General features: G+C 40.4%; 1 protein-coding gene across 2 annotated transcripts in view; it reads right to left on the bottom strand.

The window, feature by feature from the left end:
- The window catches only part of GOLIM4 (golgi integral membrane protein 4), a 75,937-nt gene extending 56,695 nt beyond the window's left edge, over positions 1–19,242 (bottom strand). Inside the window, exon 1 of one of the 2 annotated variants that reach the window (XM_061194509.1) lies at positions 18,477–19,242. In XM_061194509.1, coding sequence (XP_061050492.1) covers positions 18,477–18,663 — 187 coding nt within the window. In that variant the 5' untranslated portion in view covers positions 18,664–19,242. The remainder of the gene's footprint in view (positions 1–18,476) is intronic. The other variant, XM_061194508.1, reaches the window with a different exon arrangement.
- Positions 19,243–22,467: the final 3,225 nt, after the last annotated feature.

The raw sequence follows: 22,467 nt of genomic DNA, 5'->3' as shown, positions 1-22,467 counted from the left end.
AGTTGTGGCACACGGGCTTAGTTGCTCCACGGCATGTGGGATCTTCCTGGACCAGGGCCCGAACCTGTGTCCCCTGCGTTGGCAGGTGGATTCTTAACCACTGTGCCACCAGGGAAGCCCTGGCATAATTTTTTCATTTAATTTTTTTAAAGAAAAGAATCCCAGTGAATATATAATGAATATTTTTAAAAAGCCAAGCATTTCTCAGGGTATATGCCCAGTAGTGGGATTGCTGGGTCGTATGGTAGTTCTATTTTTAGTTTTTTAAGGAACCTCCATACTGTTCTCCATAGTGGCTGTATCAATTTACATTCCCACCAACAGTGCAAGAGTGTTCCCTTTTCTCCACACCCTCTCCAGCATTTATTGTTTCTAGATTTTTTGATGATGGCCATTCTGACCGGTGTGAGATGATACCTCATTGTAGTTTTGATTTGCATAATTCAGAAAGAGTCATGTACCAAAATATTCATTGCAGCTCTGTTTACAATAGCCAGGACATGGAAGCAACCTAGGTGTCCATCATCGGATGAATGGATAAAGAAGATGTGGCACATATATACAATGGAATATTACTCAGCCATAAAAAGAAATGAAATGGAGGTATTTGTAATGAGGTGGATGGAGTTAGAGTCTGTCATACAGAGTGAAGTAAGTCAGAAAGAGAAAAAGAAATACAGTATGCTATCACATATATATGGAATCTAAGGGAAAAAAAAAAAAAAAGGTCATGAAGAACCTAGTGGCAAGATGGGAATAAAGACACAGACCTACTAGAGAATGGACTTGAGGATATGGGGAGGGGGAGGGGTGAGATGTGACAGGGTGAGAGAATGTCATGGACATATATACACTACCAAATGTAAAATAGATAGCTAGTGGGAAGCAGCCGCATAGCACAGGGAGATCAGCTCGGTGCTTTGTGACCACCTAGAGGGGTGGGATAGGGAGGGTGGGAGGGAGGGAGATGCAAGAGGGAAGAGATATGGGAACATATGTATATGTATAACTGATTCACTTTGTTATAAAGCAGAAGCTAACACACCATTGTAAAGCAATTATACTTCAATAAAGATGTTTAAAAAAAAAAAAAAAAAAAAAAAGCCAAGCATTACTTGCATATCCATGAGAAGTCTACAAAAAAATTTAAATGTCCAAGCCTATCCATGGGTCCATGTTCTATATTGTTCTAGTTTTTTCTTAACCCACATAAATCAGTGTATTAAATTAAATCCTGTATTTGATCACATCTGCTTTTGCTGCTAAAATCAGCATATTAAATGTTGAAATACTTCAGTGGAGAAGTTCTACTTATTCTATGTCACTGAAAGAGCAGTCATAAAAATCCGATAGAAAAGCCTTCAGCTTTAAAGGATACTTCATTTACGTTCTATCTCTTAATGGCAGCACCTGTAAAATTATTATATCCCCCAAGAGAGCCTGTGGACAGCAGGTGCTTCAGAAAAAGTTTGTTGATTAAAAGAACATATATACTCGTTGCCTTTTGTTTATAATTTATGCTACGTGCCTTTTCATTATGAACTCATTCCTTTTGCCAAGAAAACTCAAATATGACTAAAATTATGTTAACCTTTTTAAAAGTCTACGTCAAATCACTGTAAAATTCTTCAAATGAAGGAAGCTTTCTTCTTTTATCTCACACTGTACCAATTTTGAAATTGACTATGGTACATACGGTCATCACTCCTAATTTTTCACCCCTCACTACTGTAATTATATGCTCACACCCTGCCACCCAGGCAGTAGTGCCTAGCTGTGCGCAGAGTGTTCTTCCACGCCCCAATCCATCAATGTTGGCATTGACCACGTGTCTTACCTGGTCAATGGGATAATAGAAATGACAGTGAGCCAGTTCCAAGCTTGTCTACGCCTAGATCCAGACAAATCAGTCCCAGGCAAGCCCAGTCGACAGTGGTCAAATCACAAACAAACTGCAGACCTGTGACCATGAATATGCTTGTTCTTTTAAGGAACTGAGATTTTGAAATTGTTACAAAACAAAAATATATCAATGTTCAGTATCTTTATATGGCTACTCATGTAACATTAGTTGCATCAAACCACACCTCCTTGGATTACCTATCCTAAATTAATAATAGTAATTTTCTTTGGCTATCTTCTATTCCAGAAAGCAGAATCAGAAATCTTTTTAATAAAGGAATTTTTAAAGAAAAAGTTGTCATGGAAAGACATTCTATGAAGTCTAATTTTCAGAAATAAACTACGATATGCCAAATAAACTATATTTTAACAAACCCAAGTTATAATTTTGTAACCTCAGATGTGTCTACAATTTACCAAGCAGCTCTCTAAGTGAACTGAAAGTAACCCATCTCCCTAACTATCTGAAATACTCCAGAACCGCTCCTCTGGTTTTTTGAGCAGTTCCTGAATAGCTTCCCTTCAAAACCTCACAGGTGTGAACTAAGTAGTGTTAAGAGGGGGAACCAGTATAAATTAGTAAAAATCTTGAATTAAAGAAGAGTTTAGTAAGTACAGTTTTGTTAATTTTGAATACTAATACTTTTAGGGTCTGCCTGAATCACAAGACAGGAATCATCTGTTAATTCTGTGGCTAGGAGGATGTCTTTCCTTTTTATGCTAAGTGATTTAGAAATCTATTCTTTTAAAAAGTAGGGTAGATTTTTGTTTACACAAATATTTTATTAATTTTTTTCTGTCATAATTTGTATGAAGACAAACTGTGGCCTAACACAATTCAATTAAGACAAGTTATAAAAGTAATGAGATTTTCATGAATCAATTCCAAGAACATCATTGCCTTTTTAGCCATTTATATATAATAAAGCAAAACTAATATACAGTGTGAAAACTGTATATTAATAATTTGCTGAGCATGAGTCACTACAAATAATTCTTATTTTCATTATTGTTCACTAAAGCTAGCATCACAGAATATAAAAACAATATTTTAGCTTAGAAAGATTCTTAAGGCTAGTTCAACCACCCACCAGATATTTGAGTTAACTCTATAACATTGCTCCCAAATGCTCAGTTATCCTCTGGACCCTTCTAGTGAGAGGCAGTGTTCCCAAATCAGGGGGATTGTGAACCTGTTTCAGTAAATTAACAAAAGGCGGTTATCAGGCCTATTTTAATTTCCACTTTTTAAATAAAATAATTACTTTAAAAATGACCCTTTTACACAACACAAATGGGAAAAGAATGTATCAAAAGAGCACGAATGATGGTGAATGGAAAACAGATAAGTCAGCTCACATCTGGACGGACCCTTGGGCAGCTTATCCTTATCCTTGGCTGAGCAATGACACCAATACTTGCATTTTGAATGTTAGGTTTTAGTTGTTTTTATTTTTGCTCATATTTTTAAATTTGTACTGATAATAGTCCAGTGCATACAGACAGGATGCATAAGGATATTAAATTAGCACTAGTAGAAGGGAAATAATAAAATAACAATTTTGCAAATGCACTCAAAATAGTCCTTAAGTTGCATTATCTTACTCAAAATAGTCATCAAGCACATCAAGAAGTCATTAGCCCTTAAAAAAAAAAAGAAGTCAAAAGGAAGTAGAGGATTCATAGCAGCAGATCTATTACTCAAATGCTTATCAATAGTAGAATGGATAAATTGTGATAGACATATAAGATGGCACACTAAAAGAAGTGAACAATCTATAACTACATGTAATAGCTTGGATGAATCTCACAAACAATGTTAAGAAAAAGAAGTCAGGGGACCTCCCTGGTGGCGCAGTGGTTAAGACTGCACGCTCCCAATGCAGGGGGCCCAGGTTCGATCCCTGGTCGGGGAACTAGATCCCCACATGCATGCCGCAACTAAGAGTTTGCATGCCACAACTAAGGAGCCCACAAGCTGCAACTAAGGAGCCTGTGAGCCACAACTAAGGAGCCCGCCTGCCGCAACTAAGACCCGGCACAACCAAATAAATAAATAAAATAAATAAATAAATATTTTTAAAAAAAAAGAAAAAGAAGTCAGAAACAAGATTATATATTGTTTGATTTCATTTATGTAAAGTAAAAAAACAGGCAAAATCAATTCACAGCAATTATCCTTAGGGGGAGGGGGACAGTTAGTGACTGAAAGGGGCTCAAGGAAACTTCCGGGGTGCTGGTATTGTTATGTGTTTTGATCAGGTTGCTGATTATACAAATGTGTTTGTGAAAATTCATCAAACTGCCTTGCTTACAATTTGTACACTTTTATGTATGTATGTCACAATTCATAGTAACTAAAATGTAAAAAAAGAAAGTAAACATTAGACTTGATTGGGCTATTCACATGCCCAGTGTTTTATTTGTGAAGTGTTTGATTTCTTTCTTCTCATGTCAAATATAGGAACTCAATATATTAAGTCTAAAAGTAATTTTGTCTAGTTTTAGAGCTACAATATGTAACTAATTTTAGACCACATTTTAATATACATCTGTGTTGAAAATCAAATACAATGTTATTTTGAATGTGTTGAAAATTGTTTTCTTAGACAAATAATTCAGAGACAACTAAATGGTCAGTGTCAATTAAAATGAGAAAAATAATTTTAGTCTTTATATATCATGAATATTAATTATATTATCTTTAAAATTACCTTTATTATATGATCATTGATAATACACAAAGCTAAATTTTCATTTACATAAAATCATTTCTGTATCATGTGCCATGCAAAAATGAGGAAAAATAAACTCTTAAAGGGGTTTATGAGATTGTCTGGTATAATGAAAAGGTTTCGAGAATTAGAAGGAAAGTTGGGCAAGAGTGTAGTAATAGAGAAAAAGAATGGTTAGAACCGTGGATATCAGCTGACAAATTCCAGACTTTCCACCAACAAGCTGTGTGAGCTCTGTCAGGTCAACACTGTCCAACAGAAATACACCGTGAACTACATTTGTAATTGTTAGATTTCTAGCAGCCACATTTTAAAAGGTAGGAAGTATATGTGCACTGCAATACACCAATAAGATCTAATGCGACCCAAGAGTTCATCGAAATGTAGTGCCACCAAAGCAATAAAGTTGTGTTTAACAGAAAAATATTTCACAATGCTTTGGCTAAAAATTTTAAGTTTAAATTAGTTAAAATATGAAATTCCATTCCTCAGTCACACACTAGCTGCACTCTAAGTGCTTCTGCCACACAGGACCAGTGGCTACCACACTGGACAGCATAGTTGTCAAGTCATTCGATCTCTCTGAGGCTCGCTTTCTTCACTGATAAACTAAAGGAGGTATTCGAGAGGAGGAATTCCCAGCGGAAATGTTTGCCAACCGAAGCCCACATGCCGCACTCAAAACACAAGCCACGCAGGAATGCAGCGCAGTGTCGAGGGATCCTATGACTTTTCAGACAAAGTTGGAAATCCGGATGCTCACATGAAATATCTTTCTTTTTCCATGTAGACAACTACCGTGAAATTTTTCCTAGCACTGTGTGGGCCAAACCAAAACATATCCATATGCTGCTCTTTGCAACCTGGGTTCTACAAAGCTTCTTTCCTGTTTTTCCAATCTGTGATTTATTTAGGAGTGATTTGGCTTCTACATCTGGAAACTAAAAAACACAGCTGGAGAATCAGTTGAGTGGTGAGCTTCAAAGCCCCCCTGTGAAGTCAAGGTGAAGCTACAGAGCCTGTGGTGAAAGTTAGCAGGATCCCGGTGTGGGCCCGTGCCATGTCTACACCCCAGGTTGCGGAGGAGTCTGAGAAAGAATCATCTGAAGGTTAGGGACAGCCCAAGCCCCTAATTTTGGATCAAGGACAATGTGCCGGAGAGAGATGGAAAGGGCGGTGAAGCCAAGTTCACCACACTGACTATCACTCTTATTACCCTGGGATCCAACCCTGTGGAGCCTGCCTCCATCCTTCAGAGCACGAGATGCAGAGAGGGACACGGTGCACATGCTGCTGACAGTAGAAAGCTGCAGAGGTGAAGCAGCAAGTGGTAGCGTGAGCAGCCAGCAGCACCTTCCGAGGACACGGAGATGGCAAGTGGTGGGGGATGGCAGTGGACTCCAAGGAGGCCAGTTCTCAAGTCCAGCTGCGTCACCATCTGGGAATATTCTTAACTCTGAGGAGGCAAAGTAAAAAACTCTGTTTTGTGAATAGGTACTGTCAAAACCTCCTTTTAGTTCCAGGGTGAGGGAGCCTTGGAAACTGAGGATTAGTAAGCATCTTGAGTTAGGATTCAAGCAATATGAGCATTAATCCCAAGTGTGTCACTGTCTTGCTGTGTGACTTCTGTTTCCCCAAATTCAAAATGGTAATAATATTGCATATTGCTTTACTCAACATCACAGGGTTTTCAGGACCAAATGATATCATGAATACAAAGCAATTTGAAAAGCATAAATGTCTCATGTGATAGCAAGGCATTTTTTTTTATTATTTACTAAGCAATTACTAGTGGATTCTAGGAATGCAATTTATTAGATGTCATTTAAATCTCTAATCAGGATTCCTACATTTGAGGGAGGTGGAGTGGGTTTGGGCTTTAGAGGAACAGCAGTCAGCACCGATGACTCCATTACAAACCTGGCCACTTTCTAGAGGGTTCATGGCATGGAACCAGGGGAGGTCAAATTCCAAGATGGACTTAAAAAAACATCAGAAGGGAGAATTTGCCCGAAAGCAGGGGTTCTTAACCTTTTTCAGGTCACTGATGCTTTGAGGATCTGATAAAAGCTATAGCGTCTGTCTTGGAAAAAGGCACTTATACAAAATTGACATAAATTTTCAGAAAATTCATAGACCCCACAGATCCCAAATTGAAAATGCCACCCTCAGGGAAGAGAGGGTCACAGACAAGACACACGACGTGGTCTTAGGACTGAGTTGTTGCCAGGTAGGAGGCAGTTTTGAGAACAGCTGGAGGCCTGCAATAAAAACAAAGCAGTCTTTCTTTAAAGGCTCGGTCTCTGCTCAAAGTATTGCTACCGTGGGACCCTCAGATGAACACTTCTCGGGGGCTAAAAAAGGGGTCTCACATGTATTCACAAATACCATCATTCTAGCTAACTGGGTTAGTAGCTACTGCTTCCTTGGGCAGTTTCAACAGAAAAGAGCATCTGCTAGCTTAATCCATATGGACCCTGACCAACCCAGGGAGCAAAAGGTAAATGAGAAAAAGACAATCTGCAGCCTGTTAAGTGTCCCTAAGAACCACACTGCACATGTTAGAACTATACTGTAGAACACGTAGGGAATTTTCCCATTTTGGTTTTTGGGACCGAGAACAGAGACCACATGTCCCAAAGGACTTACAATCACTGAGAGTATCACCAAGAGACGTCCCCAGCAACCCAGCCTAACAGAGAGGATCCCAGCAGCAATCTGGTACCCACACAGATAGCAGGAGAGCAGGAAGAGGATCACTGATTTCCTAGAAATTCAACAGCAACTTCTCACTGACAAGAAGAGAACTCTCCCTGATCTGTGAATCAAGTGTGGCCTCAAACATTTTGACAAAATATTCTCTACCCACTTCCTGATCCAATCTCTTACAGAAATATGTTTAGGAAGGTACAATGGAAGTCAAATGGAAAACAGAAATATTCATCTCATGTATCTCTAATTATTAAAGTATGTTTGGAAGAGTGAGGCGGTACTGTGAATTTGAAATTACAATTGTTCATAAAACATTTAATGACTTTTTCATAATATGCTCACATGCTCTATTTTTTATTTTATCGATATCACAAAAGAACACCTCATGTATTGCAATATTTAAAACTTGACTTTCAAAATAGGGATGAATGAACAAGTTGAAATTACTAGCCATGCAATTAATGCTCTGTCTTTAAATCAAAGATATTTATCTTTCTAAGACCAGTCGAACTCCATTAAAAAATATATCTTCTGATTATCAAATAATGAGGTCTTCACCAAGGACTGCAGGCTATATGAAGTCAGAAGGAACATTCAGAAGCAAATGAAAATACTATATGAACAAACACACTGCACTGCATTCCTATCTACTTGCCAAAGAAATACAGTCATTTGTAGGAGTGGGAAATTTTCACAAATTGTCAATGGATTTTGAAACTCCCCAAGGACAGGATGGCTTCCACCTTGGGATTTCCCCTAACAGCCTCCTAGTTATTAGGTTTATACTTCAGAGAGATACCTGGAAATCTCTTTTAATTTTAATTCTTCCAGGTCAGATGGTTGAAACAGCAGATAATTTCCCTCTGTAGTGCCATGACTTCCAATGCCACTTCTTACTAATATACGTCAAATTAAATGGTAAATCACATTTTAATATATAGTAGAACATTTTTACCAAAGTATTATGTTGGATATTCCAAGAATATAATTTAGAACAGTGCCTGGCACATAGCAAGTGTTCGAAGAATGCCAACAATGACAATGTCGTTCTCACCTTGTGGGAGGCAGCTACTAAGATGGCCCCAGGTGATCCTTACTTTCTGTTATTCTTGCCCTTGATCACAGGCTGGACTTGGTGATTAGATTCTAATGAACAGAATATGGCAGAAAGTGATGAGTTATCACCTTCAAGATTAGATGATTAAAATACTTTCACTTTCATCTTGGGTTCATACACGCTCTCTCTCTAGCTTTCTCTTGGATCTCTTGCCCTGAGGGAAGCCAGCTATTACGTTGTAAGTTCCAGGTTGGAATCATGGAAGTTCTTTCAGAAAGGCCCGGATGAGTGAGATTGGAATTGGATCTTCTGAGGCCTGCCAACAACCCACATCAGTGAATTCTGAAGCAGATCCTTCAGTCCCGGTCAAATTTTGAGATGACTACAACCCTGATCAGCAGTTTGACTGCAACATCGTGAGACAGAGATCTTGAGAGAATCACCCAGCTAAGTCGATTCCTTTCCAGCAAAAACTGTGAGATAATATGTGTCATTCTAAGCCGATTCAGTTTGGGGGTAATTTGCTATGCAACAGGATAACTAATCCAGATTTTAGAAGTGGGGTGCTGCCATGACAAAAACCTAAAAGGTCGTAGAGGCTTTGGAACCAAGTAATGGGCCTAAGAAGAGTGCCAGTGACAGTGTAAAGTGCCTTGGACACATTGTTCACAGAATTTTGGACTTTGAAGAGATTTCTATTAAGGGTAGGAATGAAGGTGAGGAAAATCTTATTGGAAACTAGAAATTACATAGTGGCAAAAGGTTTAACAATACGACACTTAGGCGTAGTTACGTGACCTGCAGACCCATGCATTTATATGAGACGTTTAAAAAGTGCCAAATGAACTGGGTGATTTAGTTAAGGAGCTTTCCCAGCAAAGTACTGAAGATGCTACCTGGTTCCTTCTTGCTGTTTATAGCAAACTACGAGAATATAAATCGGGGGAGGGACTACCAAACAAAAAAGGAGGCAGGACCTGAAGGTTTTGAAAATCCTCAGTCTCTCTAGACAGCTAACAATGCTAAAGTTAAGAAATAGTTTCCAAGCAAAGATTATTTCTAGGGAACTGTCTGAGAAAACATGGTCTAAAGTGAGATCAACGGTGTAGCTTCTGAAATCCTTTTGGTAAGCCCTGGGAAACATGGCATCTCAGAGTACTATTCAGTCAGACCACATGATCTCCTACAACTTTAAGGGTGTGACTCACAGATACTCTCAACAGGCCTTTGGTAAGTTAAAGGGCATTGTCTCTCCCTTGCCTCTGCAGAAACTCAAGGTAGAGAGGGAATCATCTCCAAGATGGGTGTGGTTTTTTGTCTAACAGAGTAAACCTCAACAAGTTTCACAGGAGACCCACAAAAATTTTGAGAGGATTTTACCAGCAGATATGCTGCCAGTTTGGACTGGAAGGAATGCAGATGGTCCTAAATGAAAAAAGGCCATAGATCCCCAAAATTCTACAGGCAGGAAGCTGACTGAGAAAACTCAGCTGCCGACACATGCTACCTTTCATGAAAAAAGGAAGGATGATTCAGTAGTCCATAGGGTAGAATCAAGAACCATGGAGAATTATTCCCAGGCCTGGACCTAGTTGAGGAACATTTGCCTAACTGGATTTCAGAATTTTCATGGACCAGCCACTCCTACACACCTTGCACTTTCCGCTGTTTTGAATAAGAATATGTAGGTATCGTATACCTGGCCCACTGTTGTATGTTGCTTATGTTGAGGTTTAGTTTCACAGATCTACCAATGAAGAGGAACTATACTTGAGAAGTTGTACTTGAGGAACTATATCCAAGGAGCCATACCCACACCTGGATAAAACTTAGATGACTTCTGGATTTTGAGCTGATACTCACCTATCTAGTAAAGAGGATATATTTTTCATCTTCTAATAAAAGTGATGTTTGACATCAGGACTATTTAACATGTTTTACAGAATCAAACCTTTAAAAAGGATATAAAGTCCTTTTAAAAATTACCTCTAAATGTTTGTTAATAGGTTGAGAGATTATTGCAGTAGGAAGCATAGATTTACAATATTAAATCTCACTAATGTAAAACTTGATAAACTGTTCTACACTAACCAAACTAATCAAGCAATTTATCAGCTGCCCAATATGAATCTACATTTAGAATACTTATTTTATAGTATCATAGCTATTGTCTACAGCATACAAGCAACGTCAAAGTTCTCTTACATACCTTGATTTGTAGAATTTTTTTTTTTTTACAAAAATTCCACTTAAAGAAGGGCTTTAAATGAGAGGTGAAATGGGAAATAGAATGTTTGACTCTCCTAAAATGATTATATATTTTTCTTAAGTTCACTTACTCTCAAAGGAAAGGAAATGGTGTCATTCAAATGTTCTAAAATGCCTCATTCTTCAGAATGACAGCACATCTTTCACTTTTCTATTCACTACGTATCATATTGTGACATTTTATATGTGAAAAATAGCTAAAGCAGTATTTTTTTAAATGTCATACTATTATAACGAGCAATTTATTTCATGCCCATGTCCCTCCAGGCTATGAGCCTGTTTAGTGAGCCTTATTAGTGTAGGGCAGTGGCTGGCATGTCCTCTGGAAAAGCACCCACGGGCCAATAAAAACAAAGAACACAAGTGTGCCATTCAGAAATACATAGCATTGTTTAAAAATAGCAACACCCATGCTGCTCAGACAGAGAGGCGGGTGCTGCCGGTCTCCAGACGCAGCCAGGCGCCGTGAGGAGTGCTACGCTGTTCTGGAAATCAGCATACGTGGGCTCTGGGCTCAGCTTGAGACACATGCTAAGTGATCCATCCTCTTCAGGATTGTTTTCTTAACTGTAGAATTCAGTGTCTGCATCACCAAGTGATGCGTTCCTAAACGTCAGACATGCAGGTACTCATAACACGAGTTCTTATTTTACACACGCAAAACCTGTCTAGGTACAATGGGTTGCCAAATGCTCCCTTTTTACCCTAACATAAACTTCTAAAAAGGAAACTTTACACTACTACTTTGTAAATGAAAAATCTGACTTAACGTGCCATTAATGGGTAGTAACCGTAAAATTTAAATACAATAAAACAACAAAACAATTATTGAAGTCTACTTGTCAGGCTGTTGGCTGCCTGAAGTCTGCTCTCTGAAAACAAATGAGCAACTATATCTAGGAGAGAGGCTCTAGTATCAAACCGAGAGTGTCTCCTTGACTTGTCAAGAAAACACTGAAAGGGAATTCATAAGGGCAGAAGTTTCTCATGTGATTTGATGTTATTTTATGCAGCATCTGCAGATCACCTAAAATCAACTCTAGTATCAACTAAAACCACCTTTTTCAACAGCACCAAATGTCCTACACTCTGGAAATGCTGCATCAAATAATCACACCTGTTACCTCTGATTCTAAATTTTACCTTGAATCCTCACACGACCCACCTAACCCACTTTCTCAAAACCTGTAATATTGTCGCAGAGACACTAAAATAATTTTGAGGGCAATGGAGTACTGTGGAAAGAACACAGGCTAGGAAGTCACACTGGGGTTCCAAGTTCAGAGTCATTAGATTCGACCTTGACACTGGCAAGTGAATTTACCCCTCTGAGTCTCAGACTGCTCCTTCACACCAAGGTGCTCAGTCAGGGTTAAGTGAGAAAACGCACGTAACGTGCTTAAGGCCAGCACCTGAATGTGGCAGACACTCAATAAATGGTTATGTATTTAACATAATTTAATTCTTTCAAGGAAATTTTCAAATTTCTGTCAAAATAAATTCGTTTCAAATAAGAGTGGCTTGAAAGAAAAAATACAGTTGGCCATTTTTATTTTACAGTAAAGTTATATTATACATACCTTTCACTTCCAAACAAAGCTACAAAACCCATAAACCACTGACTGGCAAAAGTAGCAAACACATTTTGTCCTCAGTGATAAAATAAGAACACTTAGTTGTCAAAATGAAAAACAGCAATTCTTAGCTGCTACCATGCAAAGCGTTCTCAAGTCCTGTCTCACCAAAAAAGGGTCAATATGGTAGAAAAGACAGAGTGAGAGTGTCTTTAATCAAGTAAAAGTTTCAGCCAAGGTGGGCATATGGCTCTGAAAAGAGCCACATTTAGACCACAGATAATGACTCTATTACCTACTAGATGTAATACACGGCAGGCAAAATAAAAAGTAGCCCAATATTAATCCTGCAACAGCAGTCCTGGTTACCTAGTAAATGTCATAGTGATGCGCTCTGGGATTTGTGCCAGTCACATTAGATGTATTATTTCTCGTCCATGCAAGTGTGCAAAATAGACATTGCTATCCCCAGCGAACTAGGAAGAAACCGAAGTTCAGAGAGGTTACCTGCCTGCTCAAGGTCACTCCATTGGTAAACACCAGAGTTGCATTCAAACAGTATCTGATGCCAAACCCACTCCCCCTTCACTAGTCCCCTTTTCTTTCTTTTTAGGACATGCAGATGTGGGCCAGAATCTTCCCCAATGCTTTGAAATGTCGTAAACTGATGTTAGTCCCCTTCTCTCTCTCTCACGTCTTCTTGTTTCTCTCAAATCATTTGCATTTTCGTCCTCCCGGCTTCAGTTGTCATTCTCAAACTCCAATTCACTCATTCCTTAAGTCTCTAAAACCTGGTCTTGTGTCCCAGCTCTTGGTAAGGCAGGTGGGAATTTTAAAAGGTCAAGGTAAGTTTTCCAATCTTCTTGTATGTAGTGAACTGTATAACATGCCTGGGTCTTCTACCTCGGACTTAAACAAAAGGCTCACAGATACTGAGCAATTCTCTTCCCTGGTGAACTAATATTGGGGAGTTCCAATTTACAGGGACGACTAAGGCAGGTACAATGTGTGGAATCACACATATTCGTGCATGTCACATATATTTAACAGAATGCTTAACTGAGTCATATTTTCAAAAGTTATCTATCTTTTATTCAGGAAATAAATCTTAAGACAGGGTTTTACATAAAGAGTTTTTATGTCTGTTCCATTTTTAAAATAGAACAGAATTGGGCTTCCCTGGTGGCGCAGTGGTTGAGAGTCTGCCTGCCAATGCAGGGGATACGGGTTCGAGCCCTGGTCTGGGAAGATCCCACATGCCGCGGAGCAACTAGGCCCGTGAGCCACAATTACTGAGCCTGCGCATCTGGAGCCTGTGTTCCCCAACAAGAGAGGCCGCAACAGTGAGAGGCCCGCGCACCGCGATGAAGAATGGCCCCTGCTTGCCGCAACTGGAGAAAGCCCTCGCACAGAAACGAAGACCCAACACAGCCATAAGTAAATAAATAAAATTAAAAAAAAAAAAAAAGAACAGAATTAAACAAAAACAGCTTGATAAATTTCACCTTTCAACTGCACGATGTATGTACTTCAGTAAAAATGTCCATTTAATAGACAACATCTAATTGATGTTTGTATGTCCTAACTTTGCGCTTGAAAACGAGTATCCCTACTACGCATTGCCTATACCCGTGGGGCTAAATTACTGAGGTCTGTGAACCACTCCGTTGTACATGAAGTTCCCCAGTACTCCAAAATGCAAGTATCACCCTTCTAAGCACTGTATACCCACTAACACTATTGATCCTATGACAAACTATTATAAACACCATTATCCTGATTATTACATATGATGAAAGCAAATCACAGAGATGTTAAGTAACCCAAGATCACCCAGCTGGTTAAAAAAAAAAAAAAAAGATAGCAAGACATCAAATCCAAGAGCTCTGACTCCTCAGCCCACATCCACTACATTTCACTGCTCACCATATATAAGCACATTCATTGGCAGAGAGCCAATGCATATACAGGTATAGATCTATATATTTATTGATCACCTACTACAGTATTATGCCAAGCACTTAGCACTGGAGATGAAAGAATTTTTAAAAAGGCTGGTCCTGAGCTGAAGGAGAACTTTTTTTTTTTTTTTTTAAAGCAAATTCAGGGTAGGTTGAAAACAAAGAAGAAACCAGATACAATATGTTTTCATGCTCAGGCAAATGGGCCATTCTATGTCTCAGGGGAACATAACGCAAAGGACAACTAACTTGAATAACCATGTCACCCTTAGAAGCACCAAACGTGTTTGTTTTAAATCACTGTAATACACTTATCTGGAATAGGAGCATAGAAGACATCATATGAACCTTTTCTTGATGGTTTCTGGTCATCACTGGGAAGACCAGGAGCACTGCAATAATGTAATACAATGTTTTAAGAATGAGGGACTGTTTGCCCCTACTTCTTAAAAAAAATTTAAATAGTTACATCCCTCTCCCAGATCTTACTGCACAAGGTTACTGCCTACCTCTAGCAATCACACCCTCTCCTAATCTGACATGATATAAAGAGAGTTAATTAGTAACCAGACTTGAATTGTAAATTTAAATTGTCAGGGAGGGTCCCTTCTCCAGAGTAAAGTACTTGGATTTATTCCAGTCTGCCTATTTTCTTTGATGTTCATTTAGGTACAACAAAAAAGGAGCTAATTATAAAAACAAATTCTGCCAATTTCAAAATTTTACCCATGGCAACCCTGGGAAGAGAAAATGATCAAATATCTCAAACAGGGACTGTTATGATAACAACAGCTAAGGTTGAATGAGCGGTACCTACTATGTGCTAGGTATGTGCTAGGAGCTTCACAGGTATTAATTATTTTATCCTCACAGTATTTTATAAAATAGGTCACTCTAATCTCCATTATATAAATAAGAAAAATGAGGCCCAAGATCACACAAAAAGTTGCAGAGCTAGAATTTGAATCACATGCTTGGGGTAAAAGAAAAAAGCTTCAAATGTCTTTGCAGCCAAGCCAGTGAAGTAACGTGTGAATCAGCTCAGTCTTAAGATTACAGAGCTGTGGTTCTCGACCTTGGCTGCACAGTGCAATCACCTGGGGAGATTGCCAGGTGGGTTCCACCCCACAGATTGCGAGTTAATTGGACTGGGGGTTGCCCCCAGGTGATTCTAATGGACAGTCAAAGGTGAGAACCACTGTTTATAGACACAGAAAATGGTGCATGGCCCCAAAAGCATTTTTGCTTTTTTTTGTTTTTTGGCTGCTTGGCGAGGAACGTGGGATCTTAGTTTCCTGACCAGGGATCTAACCCGCGCCCCCTGCAGTGGAAGCTCCAAGACTTAACCACTGGATCGCCAGGGAAGTCCCAAAAGCAGTTTTTTTAAAAAAAATTCTAAGTTAACTAAACACTGAGCTGGTCAAAGGTTGTTACTACTGCCTCTGCCACCAGAGGTAACCTCTGCCCCACTCCTCAATATAATTAAGGAACACTATGGATGGAAGATAGAGAGGCTGGCAGACACAGACATTTGTTTTTAGTGGACAGAGCATTGCCAAAGTCTGGAACTTTCCCCATGTAACCCCTGCCATTTCCTATTTATGGAACTGTTCTACTCCAAAATACACTTGGAGTTAGACATAACCTACTTTCAGAATAATGTCTGGTGTACAACCCATTATTAAACTGAAGATGACCTAAATATGTTCATTTAACAAATGTATACCTTCAGATTACATGGCCAAATTACTTAACGTTTTTCAAGAGGCATTTTTTAAAAAAAGAAGGCCACTCATAATTAACTCTGATTTTAATCCAAGCCAGGTCAAGAGATCTCACATAACTAAACAAGTCTTAAGAATGGAGAGTTTAATGTCCTAAAAACAAATCTATACGTGTACATAGCACAGCTGAGTAAAACGTCATTTGTCATTGGAAAAGGGAAGCAAAAGCTGCGTACCATCAGAAAAATCTTCATTAAATGGCCTGCAGATGTGGAATCCAAAATAAATGCTACAGAATAGAATTGTGAAAAACGAAGAATTGTAAAAAAAAAAAAAAAAAAAAAAAAGAAGAAGAAGAAGAAGAAACTGTAGCCTGCTTGGGAAATAATTCTTCACACATAATCATATTGCAACTGTGCAGCACCACAATTCAAGAGGAAATGGCAAAAGACTAAATTAAGAAATGGACTGTAAGGCCACTCGTTCAAACTAGCTACAACATTTTTTTTTCATCTCCTGCAGCAAAGCAAATGTTGTGTATTTTAATGGTCTTGTATTACCACTTACCACCCCCTCCCCCACTACCACCACCAAAAGAAGGCAAATAAAAGGAGAAAAAAAACTGAGATGGATTTTCTAAATGGAATACTGCAAATAAAGGCCATGACTCAGAAATCAGGGCCTCCTCAGTCAATGAGTTCCAGCACTGGGAGTTTAGGCAAATGTGCTACTTGGGCAAAATATTTCATTGTTGTTACTTGGTTTTTTTCAAAAAGCAGACAAGGAAGTGAAGTCTGAGAAAGCAGACAAAAGTGCTTGCGACTAGTTTTCTCACCACAGTTAAAATTTGTTTGTTGACTGAATAAGTATATACATTGACCCCCTCCTGAGTGTCAGGCACTGTGCAGTGCTGAGGATGTATTGGTGAATGTGACAGTACCTGCTCTCATGAGTCTCCTGAACTAAGAGAACAAGGCACCAACCTTGCATAATCCGCCATATACACCCTTCCAGTCACGTGTGTGAAAATCCAGTCCTGCCATTGTACTACTGGATGGCAAATTTTTCCCTTGGTCTAACTGCTGCTGGTGTCTTCTAAGTAAACAAGTAAATAAATAAATATCCATATCTTGCATACCAACAATAACTCATGGGTAAATTTCAACAAGTTTTAAAGAAAAAAATTTTTTAAGTAAGACTGAATCAAAACAGATTTTCCTTTTGAGCAAAGCCCAGCTCACGTATTTTCATTGCCTGTGGCTACACAGCTTCAGTAAGCTAAAAATACTTCCTTTGTTTCTAAGTTTGGAAAAGCAAATAAGACCAAGAATCAGCTGTGTATCCTTTTCTCTCATCTTATTTTTTTTTTTACTAGAAAACATTCAAAATAGCTAAAGCAACGAAAAGGTATCTGTTTTATATTTGTATAAATATACAATGACAGAAACTATCCATGCAGCTTGTATCTTCCTAGTAATATGAAATAAGCTATATTTGCATGATCAAGGACTGTCAGCATTTCACGACTCACAGCCCTTTACTATTATTACTTTTTTTGGTGGGGAGAGGACTGCGTAAGTGTTGAAAACTAACCACAAGTACAAGAAAAGGCTTTCAAAAAATATGTAAAGGATGACTCTGCTCTTAACAAGGCCACATGGTGCTTACTTTGCAGTCATGCATCATTTATGTTCCTGAAATTTACGTTAAATGGGATTCTAACATAGAAGGAAGGATAGGAGCTTTCCGTCTTTCTGCAGGTATTGCTCACGTTGTGTTTGCTGTGTGTCTGGCAAAGTGAAAAACCAGGTTTCTCCTCTTGCACTTCTCAAGGCTAGCTGTAACTAACACACACACACCCCTACCTCTGCGGGACAAACTGAAAGTTACTCAGTTTAATAAAACTTTTTTTTTTTTCTTCCAAAAACATACCTGCAAGATGGTGAACAGTAGCGTGGACTTTTCCAACACATCCAACATCTCTAAAGTCACACTAGTGAGTTAACAGAAATAAGAAACTAGCAGGTCTAGGCTCCATGCGACTGGGCCATTAGTTTGGACCACCGGGTCATGGCTTAATTTCCCTTGAAGAAACAGCACAGTTTGAGAAATCTCGGCCAAACTCCCCATTTCTTAGGCTACTGAAAACGTCAACTGGAAAGCAAATGCCTAGAAACCAGGAAACCGTGCCCCTCCGGATGGGCTGGCAGGAGCGGAGGCAGGGATCCTGGCTTGTCTGCCCGGATTGCAGCTGGGCCTTTGACAAGGGCTGGGGTAAAAGGCTCAGTGTGTGCCCGCCCATCCATCGCCCAGTGGGACCTGGGCTGGCGCTGCCAATTTCAAATGTAACCACCGGAGGAAGCGGGAGGATGCGGATGTGTCATCTCTGACACTCCGGGGTCCGGCGGGGCTTGCCTCTGATGTCCCTGAAGGTCAGAGGTGGTGCCCGCGGTGCCAAGAGCTCATCAAAACCACTTTTCCAGGCGGGGCGGGAGGCGCGGGGCAAAGTTGGCCACCGGCCGCGCGCGTCCCGTTAACCGTACCTTGTAACTGGGCGGAAAGGGACTCCTGGTGCTGCTGGTACTTGAGGGCCACCGCTTCGGCTTTCCGCAGCTGTGTCTGCAGCTCGTAGTAGAGCATCGCACCATAGAGAAAGCCGAACACCACGGTCAGCAGCAGCAGCGTCTGGAAGATCCGCTTCTGCTTTCGGGAGCACATCCCGTTTCCCATAGTCCCGTCGGGACCCCGCGCCGCGGCCGTCCTCGCCGCCGCCGTCCCTTCCTCCCCTCGGCCCGAGCGGGCGCCTCAGCAGCGGCCGCCGCAGGAGGTGGCCGGACGCAGCATGAGGAGGAGACGCGAGACACAAAAGCTGGGCCGGAGGGGAAGTGGCGCCCGCTCAGCCTCCGCGCGCCGCGGGGCGTGCAGCCATCGACGCCGCCGGGGCAGCCGCCGCCGCCAAACTTTGGCGAGGCTGTGTCTCCGCGAGTGCCTGGGCCCGGGAGGGGGCCCTCCGCATACTTCTGAGCGGGCTGTCCTCGCGCCGGTCCGCAGATGCCGCCTGCCTTGTTCCCTCCTCCCCACTTTTTGGCCCGGCTGCCCCCGGCGGCGCTCGGAGTCCCGCCTCTGCCGCTCCCCGCCCCCTCGCGGCGGCTCCCACTGCGCGACTTTGTTGCCACCAAGAGGGGGTGCGCGCCCAACAAAGGGAGCCGGGTTCCAGGCGGCGCCTCGGCGCGCGGCCCGCGGGGGTGAGTAGCTGGGTGGGGGCCGGCTGCCCCGGCCGGGTTTGGGGGACGGCGGACCGGTGTCACTGACGGGGCTGCGAAGCCTCGGCCGCCGCCGCCTCCCACCTAACTTACGTGTCACCCACGGCCCCGCTATTCTGGCCAACGGGATTCCGGGAGGAAGTCCCACTCGGGCTCCCCGCTCATTGGGCCCGTCAGAGCCGCCGCTCCCTCCCTTCGGGGAGGCAGTGCCGGGCTCGATTGGACGCCCGCTTTGTCCGTCCGACCCCGGGGCCGCGCCTTCCCTCGAGCGCGGGGGCCGGCGAGGGGCTCCGTGGGCCGCACGGCCGCCTGGCGCCGGGGTACGCCCACGTGGAGTGCTGGTGGCGGGGAGAGGCCGCGGAGCCAGCGGCGGGGAGGTCGGAGTGCGCGGGAGACGCGTCCCGGCTGACGGCTGGGAGAGATACGGGTGTGTGTGTGTGTGTGTGTGTGTGTGTGTGTGTGTGTTTGTGGTCCTGCCCTTGGAACGCACGTGGGGAGAGGAGTACAGTGTATAAAGTGGGAGAGAGTGGATAGGAACAGCTGTGTACACTCCACCAAGCACCCTTTCTTTCCCTGTCCAGTGGGCAGATGCGGCAGGCACACGGGATAGCTACAAGGTCAGCACAATTTTCTTGTGAACCGGAGATGCCTTGTCTACTGAGTCTTGCCCCATCCAGTGTACTATCACGGATGCGTGTGTCCTCACAGATGGCAAGACCCAAGTCCGGAGAGTCGAGCGCGCTAGCATGCTAGACTTACCGCTCAACTGTACACGTGGGTTGGGGAAATCAGCTTGTCTTTGGCAGAGGGGAAAGAAATGATCTCATATGTTTTCCCTGGCTGCAGATAGAATAATTTTAAAACAAATCTTACAGGCTGAAATGAGTATGCATTTATTTTGTCATATGTATTTGTTCTATTGTTGGCAAAAATACATCAGTTACACTGCTAAGTTACATTTTAAAGGCCAACAAAGGTTCCCTATGTAAAAACAAGTAAAACGAACATAATAACTACAAACCTCTTCAAAGAAAATCCATAGTACATTTGTTCTTTCTATGTATTTGAGGGAAAAAAATTGAGGTTATGCATAAATGATAATTTTGCTTCTGCTCTTGACCTAAATTCTAAAAAAGTATATTATTTCTCAAATGCCTCAGTAATGTCATGGAATTTATCACATACTGCATACTTTTTAAGATACTTCAACCAGATTTTAGTTATCACTATCAATAATGGCCAGTGAGTACTCAAAATGAGGGTAGATCTGTTTAGCCACAAATACAACTTAAAGACAGCTCCTGGTGCAGAAATTTTTTAGTGTTAAAAGCCATAAAAGAAACCAAATTTACAACCTAGCTAGCCTGTGACGTTTATACTACCATGAAAACTAAGTGTGCCTGGCATGTGCTTTTCCCTAATAAACGATAACTTACATTATATTTTTTAAATGCTTTCATTTACTATCTCATCACAGCCAGGTTAAGTATTTGGCTCACATATTGGTAAATAAAGAAAGCAAAGCTTATCAAAGTACTGTGATAGCTCTAGGACCTTCTAGAAAGCTAGGAGCGCAACAGGATTATAACCCGGGTCAGAATCTTCCTCTTTCGATCTCTTTCTCCTATAGAAGCCAGGTTCTCATTCTTTTTAAGCAAGTTATATAAACAAATTATATCTGGTCCATTAGCGTGAGAACCTAATTTAAAGAGAAAAAGGTCTGAAGTTTTAGTTTTTGTCCTGTCATGTAAATATTACGTAACGTTACTTGTTATTGAATTTACCACTGTTTAAATTTCACTCTTTCAATGTGACTCGAGACTGGAAACTGAGACAGGATAATTCCTGTGACCTTGTCAGAATTCCTCATAACTAAAAATTCCTCACCGTTGTCAGTGTACAATTTGCTAAACAAACTCTTCCTCCAAAAAAAACTACCAAAACTGCTCTGGAAGAAATTAAGTTTTATAGCAACAATCCTTGCCCATACATGAATAGATAATTATCCTAGACACAAAAGAAAAAGAAACTGTCTAGAGGACTGGGAAATTATTGCTCATATATTACACAGTATGCAGTATTTGGTTGTTTTTCAAAATCTTTGGAAAATTCCTATGCTTCCAGAATACATGATTACTCATTTTAAACCTCTGATTTCTTCCCAAAGTCTGATTTCAGACTCCAAAGGTATTCTTTGCCTAAAGCTGCTGGCTGACTCTACAGAATATAATAAATGTAGCTCATAAAACACAACTCAATATTGCAGTCATAAAATTTGAAAGAGAACAAAAATTATTACCTGAACTTATCCATTATTTCAAATTCAAGAAGGGTATGTAGAAGTACATAAAATCACTAATGGCAGCGTCTTCACAGTATTACTTTTTCAGGTTGGAGTGTGCTGCTAGTTTCTTGAAAATATCAGTGTAGAGCTTTTCAAAGGCCAACATTGGGGAAGCTATTCAAGGTCTATAAATTGAATTTACATAACATTGCCTTTGGGCAGAGCTTGTAATAGATGAGCTATTCATACTGGTCTTGCTAGCTCTGTTTTAAGTTCTATCTTATTTTTGTTTCTAGCATTTAAAAAATAGTATGTAATTATATTTCTGTATGCCATATATTTAACAATATAGTATGTAAAATTTAAAAAAATGTAAATCTTGAGGAATTTCACCAGTTTTACGTTTTATTCCTAAGACAGGAAGAAATTAAAGAGATTCAAGATCTTACATTTGAGAAGGGCTAAGGCAACATTTGGGAGCCTTAGTATTCTCTCCAGTTTTAGTAAATTTGTCATTCTAACAAAATTTGTTCATTTTCAAAATAGGGGAAGGCAAGAAAATTATAGTCAAGAGATACAGCTAATTTATAAAAATAGATGACTTTAAATTAATAATGTTCAGGATCCTAGAGCAAATTTTTCATTTAAATCTCTTTACAAATTGAATTCAATATTTTTTTAATTTGCAAGAGAAATCAACACTTAAGATGATGAATTTTAAATCATATTTTAAAAATATATAACTAGGTGTGGTGATGGACGTTAACTAGACATTGTAGTGCTCATTTCAAATGAATGCATATATCAAGTCATTATATTGTACCTCTGAAACTAATATGATGCTGTATGTCAATTATACTCAATTAAAAATAAGTAAATAAAATTTTAAATGGCGTTTCAGTATTAATAAACGAGTTTTAACCTTTTCACATGAAAACTGCTGAAATCAACTATCTTTTTTTCTCTATAGGAAACTTCACTCTTTAT

This window comes from Eubalaena glacialis, chromosome 6 (assembly GCF_028564815.1).
Source record: "Eubalaena glacialis isolate mEubGla1 chromosome 6, mEubGla1.1.hap2.+ XY, whole genome shotgun sequence".
Lineage (NCBI taxonomy): Eukaryota > Metazoa > Chordata > Mammalia > Artiodactyla > Balaenidae > Eubalaena > Eubalaena glacialis.
The sequence above is the reverse complement of the archived record's forward strand: the minus strand, read 5'-3'. Positions and strand labels throughout refer to the sequence as shown.